This window comes from Oncorhynchus nerka, linkage group LG19, assembly GCF_034236695.1.
Source record: "Oncorhynchus nerka isolate Pitt River linkage group LG19, Oner_Uvic_2.0, whole genome shotgun sequence".
Taxonomy (NCBI): domain Eukaryota; kingdom Metazoa; phylum Chordata; class Actinopteri; order Salmoniformes; family Salmonidae; genus Oncorhynchus; species Oncorhynchus nerka.
In genome coordinates, this window is record NC_088414.1 from 49,820,289 (window position 1) to 49,832,532 (window position 12,244).

Genomic DNA, 12,244 nt, shown 5'->3' on the forward strand with positions numbered 1-12,244 from the left:
CCCTAAATAGTATCCATAGGGAAACACTGAAGAAAATTATAGTTCTTACACTGTCACCCTATTATCAGTACATTTCATTCATAGATACAATGAATACAGTCTGTGGATACTTAGTCAACTGAATAATTGTATCCGTTATTATATTTTTTTCAGCACAGGCTGGCCCTACTACAACTATCTTATTGTCTGTGTCCGCTGGAGCGCACACGGAATCAGTGCGCATGTGCAAACGAACAGGGTTTTGGATTGCAAATCCACAAGTCTGAATTTGTATCCCAAAAGTTATTCACAGCCATAAAAGGACTGGATAGAAGAAAAAAAGCAGAATGGTAGAGATTCCGTCCGAGCCAGCTATCACTGTTATAAAGTCACATTATCCGCCAGTTTTTTAAATATATTTTGAATATATTTTAAAATACAGCAGATATCAGTAGAGTAGGAACTAAAGCAAGGAGCTAGGAACCGAATTTGTAATTAATTCGGGGAAGTTTGGGACCACTCGGGACAGCGTCGACCAATCAGATAGCACTGAGGGTCTGTAGTTGGGGAGCGCGTCCACCGCCAAATTCAAACACAGAAAGACTTCCCGTTGACTACTACAGTTAGACGTTTCTCCAGGAGACACACAGAGAGGGAACAAACAACTTTATAAGGTAGATATTATCGAATATAAAGTACTTCATTGTGTATCATAAATGAGTTTGACAGAAAAAGATAACCTATTCACCTCGTTCAAAGGACGATTTAGCTATAAAAAAAAGAAGAAGCAGGCATTCAGAGAGTTTTACGTCAGCTAGCTAATAATGTTAACTTTGTCTGCTTGCTAACTAGCTAATCCGAAGCTGCTAGTATTTTTATTAAAATATTTTATTTAACCTTTATTTAACTAGGCAAGTCAGTTAATAGCAAGGTTAGCGAATTCAAAATTAGAACAAAGTATCTAGCTAGTTAACTTAAGATAGCTACATTTTGTTGATATGGTTATTGGGATGTTAACTAGCATGTGAAATTACTACAGTAGGTAATGTTAGTTAACTGGGTGCTGTAATATATTATACAATATATTACATAATATATATATTATAATATATTGTAACGTTAGTTAACTGGGTACTGTAATATATTATACAATATATTACATAATATATTGTAATTATAATATATTGTAACGTTAGTTAACTGGGTACTGTAATATATTGTAACGTTAGTTAACTGGGTACTGTAATATATTATATTGTAACGTTAGTTAACTGGGTACTGTAATATATTGTAACGTTAGTTAACTGGGTACTGTAATATATTGTAACGTTAGTTAACTGGGTACTGTAATATACTGTAATATATTATACAATATATTACATAATATATTGTAATTATAATATATTGTAACGTCAGTTAACTGGGTACTGTAATATATTGTTGGGGCAAGCCCAAAAAAAGCAGCATAACCGGGCGGTTGTGAACGGCATGACGAAATGTAAACAATGCAAACTTGAGTTGACTCCTTTTCAGAGACAAAACGCTTAAATAAGGTAAGGCTCCAGCAGATACCGGAGCGAACGGCTCTTTTTTTTTGGCGATTTTCGGTAACCGAATTGCGTCGGTGAAACAGCCGTTTATTTGGCTCCCTGAGATGCATACTGCTACTACTGTTTGTTTGTTTTAGCTCCATACAACGATAATTGGCACAACGTTATAAAAACATTATCTGAAGCTTTGTAAGCCCTCACTGCAGGAACAATGGATAGTGAGGAGAGCCTTTTTCTGGTTCACACATTTTTTGCAATGCGTTCATTTTTTGCGGGACAGGAATTTGGTCAGGTACAAATGTATTTGAATTCACATGTCACGATCTGACATTATGGCAGGCAACTTTGTAGTCTTTACATTCCTTTTTCAAAACGTTCCTGGTATTAAACACCCACACCAGAGACGATACGTCAGTGGGATGATTCGATTACGCTGAGCCGCGGGCTCGTTACGTCATCGGGCGAAAGCGTGGAGGGAAAAGCCACTTACTGAAATGGAACAGTAATCTGCGCCTCTCAGTCATTTTGTCAACAAGGCAGCATGGTGCAACGTCCAGAAAAAAAACATATATCATTTTTTAATAATAAAAAAACTCGTTTTCATTTGGGGATGCAGAGTGTGCTGAAAAACAATCACTTTTCCATGTGGAAAACACAGAATCCTACTCATTACTCCACATGCTCCTACATCACTTTGTTTCGAGCCGACATCACTGTGGGCTTTGAACCGGGCACCTGGCTCGTACCCAGGAGTGTGCCAGCTATCTAATGTAATCAACGTTTACCTGGTGCAAAACACGCCTACATGGACACCCGGGCGAAATGAACCAAACCCCCTCATTGGCAAGACGCTGGCAGTTCGGTTAACACTTCGAGTCCAAATATATCACACTTCAACTTGAACGCTTACATGTTGACTGACAACATTGTGCAACAAATGTAAACTCAGGGCTGGGTTTTATTTGAATGGTACCACCCACCAGCATGGCATTGTTTATTAATCAGAAACACCTGCAAAGTTCGCAAGTCGTGACTGAGTTTAGCAGGGTACACTGTGGTTTTAGAAGTAAGTGGGGGGGTATAACCTGGCGGTGGGTCTTGATCGAGTAGTAGTGTTTACGACCAATTTCAATCAATTGGTCCATTTTAAAACGGGTCTTTTTTTCCATGTTCAACACGGGGTGTGTCTATAATACAATCAACTAGGTACTGAAATTGTCTGACGCTTTAAGCGCGCGGTTTGATTAAATAATTAACACACACAAATGACTCAAGAGGGAGCCAGAGATCAATATAACCAGAACCTGTTCCTGACCCTCCTGCTGCAGAGATCAATATAACCAGAACCTGTTCCTGACCCTCCTGCTGCAGAGATCAATATAGCCAGAACCTGTTCCTGACCCTCCTGCTGCAGAGATCAATATAACCAGAACCTGTTCCTGACCCTCCTGCTGCAGCAGCTGGCCTTTGCAGATTCTGGCTTTGTGTTCCTGATGTAGTTGGTAAAAGGCTACACCAAGGAAACCTTTTCCATTCTGGCTTTGTGTTCCTGATGTTGTTGGTAACAGGCTACACCAAGGGGTCGGAAACCTTTTCCATTCTGGCTTTGTGTTCCTGATGTAGTTGGTAACAGGCTACACCAAGGAAACCTTTTCCATTCTGGCTTTGTGTTCCTGATGTAGTTGGTAACAGGCTACACCAAGGGAAACCTTTTCCATTCTGGCTTTGTGCTCCTGCTGTTGTTGGTAACAGGCTACACCAAGGGTCGGAAACCTTTTCCATTCTGGCTTTGTGTTCCTGATGTAGTTGGTAACAGGCTACACCAAGGGTCGGAAACCTTTTCCATTCTGGCTTTGTGTTCCTGATGTAGTTGGTAACAGGCTACACCAAGGGTCGGAAACCTTTTCCATTCTGGCTTTGTGTTCCTGATGTTGTTGGTAACAGGCTACACCAAGGAAACCTTTTCCATTCTGGCTTTGTGTTCCTGCTGTTGTTGGTAACAGGCTACACCAAAAGGGTCGGAAACCTTTTCCATTTGGCTTTGTGTTCCTGATGTTGTTGGTAACAGGCTACACCAAGGAAACCTTTTCCATTCTGGCTTTGTGTTCCTGCTGTTGTTGGTAACAGGCTACACCAAAAGGGTCGGAAACCTTTTCCATTTGGAGTGACAATTTATCTTACTATTTCCACTAATCTACCTGCCAGTTACGATTTTCATATGCACATTTTCGTGGAACAGTTTAATTTTAATTTTTATACTAGTCTTTTTATATCAATCATAGACTGTAGACTAACCACATACAATCTAAATGACAATTATTGAAATCTAAAAGTAACTTTCATTTCCAACTATGTAAAAATGGCCTACATAAAGCCAATGCATAACATTGCAGCCCGCAGGTAGAAAACTCAGGGCTGGGTTTTATTTGAATGGTACCTGATGAAAATAAATACATATCCTATAAACCACATTGGCTATGCATGGCCTGTATGCAACGAACTTGAAACATTGTATAATATTCTGGGCCCTCAGTTTCCCAAGCCAGTGAGCTTTGGGACAGACACAGCTGCAGGCTATTTGTGCAAAAGGGATAAGAAGTAATCAGGTATTCTACGATGTTTCCCTGGATCAGAACATTACATTTCTTCCTTTCATGCTGAGTGGTTATCGAAAGGGAGAGAGCTGGAAATATTGTTCAAATACTTTGATGAACATCTCAATTGATCCTAAAAACACACTTTGTTTACTCGCTGTTTCAGGTGAAGAAAAATATGATTTTGAGAAACTCCACAGCTCATTAGTGGTGGTGTGTTAAGACAATCAGAAACACTATCAGACATCACCTCTCACAGCTCTTAGAGACTGACCCAGGAAGACTCACAGCTCTTAGAGACTGACCCAGGAAGACTCACAGCTCTTAGAGACTGACCCAGGAAGGCTCACAGCTCTTAGAGACTGACCCAGAAAGACTCACAGCTCTTAGAGACTGACCCAGGAAGACTCACAGCTCTTAGAGACTGACCCAGGAAGACTCACAGCTCTTAGAGACTGACCCAGAAAGACTCACAGCTCTTAGAGACTGACCAGAAAGACTCACCGCTCTTAGAGACTGACCCAGGAAGACTCACAGCTCTTGGAGACTGACCCAGGAAGACTCACAGCTCTTGGAGACTGACCCAGGAAGACTCACAGCTCTTAGAGACTGACCCAGGAAGACTCACAGCTCTTAGAGACTGACCCATAAAGACTCACAGCTCTTAGAGACTGACCCAGGAAGACTCACAGCTCTTAGAGACTGGCCCAGAAAGACTCACAGCTCTTAGAGACTGACCCAGGAAGACTCATAGCTCTTAGAGACATACCCAGAAAGACTCACAGCTCTTTAGTGGTGGTGTGTTAAGACAATCAGAAAAACTATCAGACATCCCCAAATGGACACATGTTATAGGCCTACAGTTGCGCGCAGGCCAGGTAGCCTAGTCTTACTTCTATATGCGTCCTTACATTGACAGGAGCATTTCAAACAAAAGACGGCCAATAAATTGACAACTCATAAATGGAGTGAAATAAACAAGCTTGTTTCTCAGAAGTGTTATGAGTTCTGCAAAACACATTTCCAATCTGACAATGTTAAATAACTAATATATTGAATGCATTAACAGAAATGAACGTAAATAAACATTGCAGATTTAGAAATTGTGAATTAACGGCAAATTAATAGACACTGCAACTAATTTTTAAATTATTTTTTTAACCTTTTATTTAACTAGGCAAAGTCAGTTAAGAACAAATAACAGCCTACCAGGGAACAGTGGGCAAACTGCCTTGTTCAGGGGCAGAACGACCTTGTCAACTCAGGCATTTGATCCAGCCACCTTTCGGTTACTGGCCCAACACTCTAACCACTAGTCTACCTGCCGCCCCTCCACTCTAACCACTAGGCTACCTGCCGTCCCTCCACTCTAACCACTAGGCTACCTGCCGCCCCTCCACTCTAACCACTAGGCTACCTGCCACACAAAAGTTATGAAACAATATGTATACCCATGAAATTGCAGGAGAGGACACATTCTGATGTACCTTGTGTATCTGAGCCACAGTCCCCATTTGATTGTCATCACTGCGGCCTCCTCAATGGATTTGTCCAGAGACCAAATCAGACAGGTGTCTCGTGTAATAAAATAAAATAAATAAAAAATATAAAATAAAATAAACATATACACTACCGTTCAAAAGTTAGTTTGTTTCAAAGAAACACAATTAAAAATAACATCCAATTGATCCGAAATACAGTGTAGGCCTTGCTAATGTTGTAAATGACTATGGTAGCTGGAAATGGCTGGTTTTTAATGGAATATCTACATAGGCGTACAGAGGCCCATTATCAGCAACCATCACTCTTGTGTTCCAATGGCACGTTTTATTTATTTCACCTTTATTTAACCAGGTAAGCTAGTTGAGAACAAGTTCTCATTTGCAACTGCGACCTGGCCAAGATAAAGCATAGCAGTGTGAACAGACAACAACACAGAGTTACACATGGAGTAAACAATAAACAATAAACAACAATAAACAAGTCAATAACACAGGAGAAAAAAAGAGTCTATATACAATGTGTGCAAAAGGCATGAGGAGGTAGGCGAATAATTACAATTTAGCAGATTAACACTGGAGTGATAAATGATCAGATGGTCATGTGCAGGTAGAGATACTGGTGTATAAAAGAGCAGAAAAGTAAATAAATATAAACAGTATGGGGATGCGGTAGGTAAAATTGGGTGGGCTATTTACCGATAGACTATGTACAGCTGCAGCGATCGGTTAGCTGCTCAGATAGCAGATGTTTGAAGTTGGTGAGGGAGATAAAAGTCTCCAACTTCAGCGATTTTTGCAATTCATTCCAGTCACAGGCAGCCTAGAACTGGAACGAAAGGCGGCCAAATGAGGTGTTGGCTTTAGGGATGATCAGTGAGATACACCTGCTGGAGCGCGTGCTACGGGTGGGTGTTGCCATCGTGACCAGTGAACTGAGATAAGGCGGAGCTTTACCTAGCATGGACTTGTAGATGACCTGGAGCCAGTGGGTCTGGCGACGAATATGTAGCGAGGGCCAGCTGTGATAAACGGATGGCACTGTGATAAACTGCATCCAGTTTGATGAGTAGAGTATTGGAAGCTATTTTGTAGATGACATCGCCGAAGTCGAGGATCTGTTGATAGTCCATTTTACTAGGGTAAGTTTGGCGGCGTGAGTGAAGGAGACTTTGTTGCGGAATAGAAAGCCGACTCTAGATTTGATTTTAGATTGGAGATGTTTGATATGAGTCTGGAAGGAGAGTTTACAGTCTAGCCAGACACCTAGGTACTTATAGATGTCCACATATTCTAGGTCGGAACCATCCAGGGTGGTGATGCTAGTCGGGCGTGCGGGTGCAGGCAGCGAACGGTTGAAAAGCATATATTTGGTTTTACTAGCGTTTAAGAGCAGTTGGAGGCCACGGAAGGAGTGTTGTATGGCTTTGAAGCTCGTTTGGAGGTTAGATAGCACAGTGTCCAAGGAAGGGCCAGAAGTATACAGAATGGTGTCGTCTGCGTAGAGGTGGATCAGGGAATCATTGATATATACAGAGAAAAGATTCGGCCCGAGAATTGAACCCTGTGGCACCCCCATAGAGACTGCCAGAGGACAAGACAACATGCCCTCCGATTTGATACACTGAACTCTGTCTGCAAAGTAGTTGGTGAACCAGGCAAGGCAGTCATTAGAAAAACCGAGGCTACTGAGTCTACCGATAAGAATATGGTGATTGACAGAGTCGAAAGCCTTGGCCATGTTGATGAAGACGGCTGCACAGTACTGTCTTTTATCGATGGCAGTTATGATATCGTTTAGTACCTTGAGCGTGGCTGAGGTGCACCCGTGACCGGCTCGGAAACCAGATTGCATAGCGGAGAAGGTACGGTGGGATTCGAGATGGTCAGTGACCTGTTTGTTGACTTGGCTTTCGAAGACCTTAGATAGGCAGGGCAGGATGGATATAGGTCTGTAACATTTTGGGTCCAGGGTGTCTCCCCCTTTGAAGAGGGGGGTGACTGCGGCAGCTTTCCAATCCTTGGGGATCTCAGACGATATGAAAGAGAGGTTGAACAGGCTGGTAATAGGGGTTGCGACAATGGCGGCGGATAGTTTCAGAAATAGAGGGTCCAGATTGTCAAGCCCAGCTGATTTGTACGGGTCCAGGTTTTGCAGCTCTTTCAGAACATCTGCTATCTGGATTTGGGTAAAGGATAACCTGGAGAGGCTTGGGCGAGTAGCTGCGGGGGGGGCGGAGCTGTTGGCCGAGGTTGGAGTAGCCAGGAGGAAGGCATGGCCAGTCGTTGAGAAATGCTTGTTGAAGTTTTCGATAATCATGGATTTATCGGTGGTGACTGTGTTACCTAGCCTCAGTGCAGTGGGCAGCTGGGAGGAGGTGCTCTTGTTCTCCATGGACTTCACAGTGTCCCAGAACTTTTTGGAGTTGGAGCTACAGGATGCAAACTTCTGCCTGAAGAAGCTGGCCTTAGCTTTCTTGACTGACTGCGTGTATTGGTTCCTGACTTCCCTGAACAGTTGCATATCGTGGGGACTATTCGTCTACGTTGTGGTAGCTAATCCAAGTTCATAATTTTAAAAGCTAATTGATCATTAGAAAACCCTTTTGCAATTATGTTAGCACAGCTGAAAACTGTTGTTCTGGTTAAAGAAGCAATAAAACTGTCCTTCTTTAGACTAGTTGAGTATCTGGAGCATCAGCATTTGTGGGTTCGATTACAGGCTCGAAATGACCAGAAAACAAAGAACTTTCTTCTGAAACTCGTCAGTCTATTCTTGTTCTGAGAATTGAAGGCTTTTCCATGCGAGAAATTGCCAAGAAATTGACGATCTGGTACAATGCTGTGTACTACTCCCTTCACAGAACAGCGCAAACTGGCTCTAACCAGAATAGAAAGCGTGGGAGGCCCCGGTGCACAATTGTTGCAAGAGGTTTCCGGGGTCATGGTATGTGCCTAGAACAAACTACTGACTCGGGACCAACAGACCTTTACAGGTTGGGCGCGCTCATACCATTTGAGACTCTAAAATACCATCCGAGACACTCAAGCATTCCCTTTTAGGATCACAGACCACGTCATAATCTTCAGATGGACTTTGTTTTGCAGTGCTTTCTAGTTCACTCCAAAACCACCGTTTTTCCCCCCCAGGCGTGTTTAAGTGACCTCAGCCATCTGTTGTGCAGAATTTCATCCCACAATGGAAAGATGGGCACCAGTTTTTATTATGTGCTTATATTTTACATTTTGATGCTTGTTCTACATTTCTATCTGAACGCTCTACATTGTTGTGTGTGTGTGTACTGCTGAACACAGCCCTGATCTCTTCCTCTTCCCTCCCTGATTGGCCAGCTTCAGCATGTCGTCGTCGGTGATGAGTGGCGTGGCGGTGTGGAGGGCTCACAGCGTCCTGGAGGAGTCAGACGGCGGCGAGTCCAGCTCCCCTGAGGCACCCCCCCCTGACCGCTTCAGGAAGCTACGCTCCTCCTCCTCTCTCAACTCCCTCCGCATGTCTCTGAAGAGGAGGCTTCCGCTGCGCTCTGTACAGGTAAGAGTGTGAATCAAGCTGCACACGTCCTCAATGGCTCCCTATTTAGTTCACTACTTTTGACCAGAGTAATTTGGGATACATAGAAAGACCTCATCCTAGATAACATCTCCTGCCATTGGGACCTTAAGCAAAGCAACTAACCCCTCTCTGTCCAGAGTCTGTGTGTACACTGAGTTTACAAAACATTATAAGAACACCTTCCTAATATTGAGTTGCCCTGAGAACAGCTTCGGTTTGTCAGGGCATGGACTCTAAAGCGTTCCACAGGGATGCTGGTCCATGTTGACTCCAATGCTTCCCACAGTTGTGTCAAGTGCCACTGAATGTACAAAACATGAAGGTGCCCCCCCCTTGCCCTCAGCCTCATTTTGTCGGGGCATGGACTCTACAAGGTGTCGAAAGCGTTCCACAGGGGTGCTGGTCCATGTTGACTCCAATGATTCCCACAGTTGTGTCAAGTTGGCTGGATGTCATTTGGGTGGTGGACCATCCTTGGTACACACAGAAAACTTGTGTGAAAAACCCAGCAGCGTTGCAGTTCTTGACACCAAACCGGTGCTCCTGGCACCTACTACCATTACCCCGTTCAAAGGCACTGACGTCTTTTGTCAATTCACCCTCTAAATGACACACGAACACAATCCAATTCTCAAGGCTTAAAAAATCCTCCTTTGCCCTCATTTACATGTCTCATCCCCTTCATTTACATGGCCCCTCCCCTTCATTTACATGTCTCCTCCCCTTCATCTACACAGATTTTTGAAGTGTATTTAACAAGTGACATCAATAAGGGATCATACTGTGTTCTTAATGTTTTATTGTGTGTGTGTGTGTGTGTGTGTGTGTGTGTGTGTGTGTCGGGCTGCTAAGATAATAATCCTATCGTCCTGTCCGATAATGGCCAATAAAAAGTGGTGCATTGTTCCTCCAGACCAACTCACTGCCAGACCCTGAGCTGACCCCTGACCCCACCTGGGAGAGTCTGCAGGCCAATCAGAAGACCAACGCTGTCTGCCAGCTCACACGCAGCGCACGCAGCCACATCGGGGGAGTGTACCAGGTAGGAGACACTGACCGTAGCGGTGCCTCTGCTTTTTCCTGCACCGCAATTGCTAATAACCCATCCGCAACCCTGTATGTGATCAAGTAAAAATCTGAAGCGTCTGACCCCAACCTGCTAATATAGAAGACGCTCTGCAGGCTACAGTCAGAACCGCTCTGTGGGCTACAGTCAGAACCGCTCTGTAGGCTACAGTCAGAACCGCTCTGCAGGCTAGTCAGAACCGCTCTGCAGGCTACAGTCAGAACCGCTCTGTAGGCTACAGTCAGAACCGCTCTGCAGGCTACAGTCAGAACCGCTCTGCAGGCTACAGTCAGAACCGCTCTGCAGGCTACAGTCAGAACCGCTCTGCGGGCTACAGTCAGAACCGCTCTGTGGGCTACAGTCAGAACCGCTCTGTGGGCTACAGTCAGAACCGCTCTGTAGGCTACAGTCAGAACCGCTCTGTAGGCTACAGTCAGAACCGCTCTGTGGGCTACAGTCAGAACCGCTCTGTGGGCTACAGTCAGAACCGCTCTGTAGGCTACAGTCAGAACCGCTCTGTGGGCTACAGTCAGAACCGCTCTGTGGGCTACAGTCAGAACCGCTCTGCGACCGCTCTGCGGGCTACAGTCAGAACCGCTCTGCGGGCTACAGTCAGAACCGCTCTGCAGGCTACAGTCAGAACCGCTCTGCAGGCTACAGTCAGAACCGCTCTGAACCGCTCTGCGGGCTACAGTCAGAACCGCTCTGTAGGCTACAGTCAGAACCGCTCTGTGGGCTACAGTCAGAACCGCTCTGTAGGCTACAGTCAGAACCGCTCTGCAGGCTACAGTCAGAACCGCTCTGTGGGCTACAGTCAGAACCGGGGGAATGATTTTTGGACAGGGGAGTGCAGGATATGTTTCTGCTTATAGTTTCTGATATTTTAGTAGACTTTAGTTAGTTAACTTGTTAACTCCTAATTAGATACATGCAGCTTCTCTTCAGTCATTATATGTTGCCCTAGAAGACAACCTTTTGCTCAACAGAATTCCATAAGCCAATAGAATGGCTCGTAGTTGACATAGTTGACGTCGGTAAAGTTCTGTCACCTCTGCTTCTTTAGAGGGTGTTTAGGGACCGGGGAGAAAATGCAATACGTTTCTGTGCCAAACTTCCAAATGACATCATTTTGACCAGTTGTAAAGGAAATAGAAAAGCTGTGAAAACAACCCAACGTGCTTCTGATAAGATTTCAGTTTGGCTTGGATGAATATTTGTATGTGGTTGAAATAGTATCGGCTTATATGATGCTGATGAAGATGTAGACCGTCTGTAGAGGTGCTAACTGCGCATTCGTATTCTCTCAAGATGCTGAAAGAAATCATGTTTCTCCACTCCTGTTTGAGTCAATTTAGCCTACATTTGGGGAAATGTTTAATTCTGTTAATATTAAAGGCGAACTTTACACCTAGTGTTTTTCTCGTCTCCCTACATAATTATGCGGGGGTGTTTCAGACATAATTATTCACTATTTTTGCACCGGGAGATGTCATTGGTTGATTGAGCCTGCTGTCGGATAAAAAAAAAAAATGAATAGTCATGTTTTAATAGAAATTATGGTGGCTTTTGTGTTTCGCCGATTGCACAATCACACTAGTAGATATGGCTGTCCTTGTTCAATAGAGCCTTGGGACTAGTCTAGTCTACAAAAATCTCTTAAATTGGAAACACTTATCTCCCTCACTAGCTTTAAGCACCAACTGTCAAACTTCCAAATGACATACTTTGACCAGTTGTAAAGCCCACCTATAATTTAGCCCAAACAACTACCTCTTTCCCAACTGTATTTAATTTATTTATTTATTTGTATCCTTTGAAATAGTATTATTTTTATTTCTACTTTGCACATTCTTCCATTGCAAAACTACCATTCCAGTGTTTTAAGATGCTATATTGTATTTACTTTTCTCCACCATGGCCTTTTTTGCCTTTACCTCCCTTCTCACCTAATTTGCTCACATTGTATATAGACTTGTTTTTTTACTGTA

At 43.7% G+C, this 12,244-nt stretch overlaps 1 protein-coding gene across 3 annotated transcripts in view; it reads left to right on the forward strand.

Moving 5' to 3' along the window:
* The first annotated feature begins 558 nt into the window (after window positions 1-558).
* LOC135562524 (uncharacterized) overlaps window positions 559-12,244 on the forward strand; it is a 30,794-nt gene continuing 19,108 nt past the window's right edge. For all 3 annotated transcript variants that reach the window (XM_065005011.1, XM_065005012.1, XM_065005013.1), the window contains exons 1-3: window positions 559-653; window positions 8,974-9,169; window positions 10,104-10,232. In XM_065005011.1, coding sequence (XP_064861083.1) covers window positions 8,981-9,169; window positions 10,104-10,232 — 318 coding nt within the window. In that variant the 5' untranslated portion in view covers window positions 559-653; window positions 8,974-8,980. The remainder of the gene's footprint in view (window positions 654-8,973; window positions 9,170-10,103; window positions 10,233-12,244) is intronic.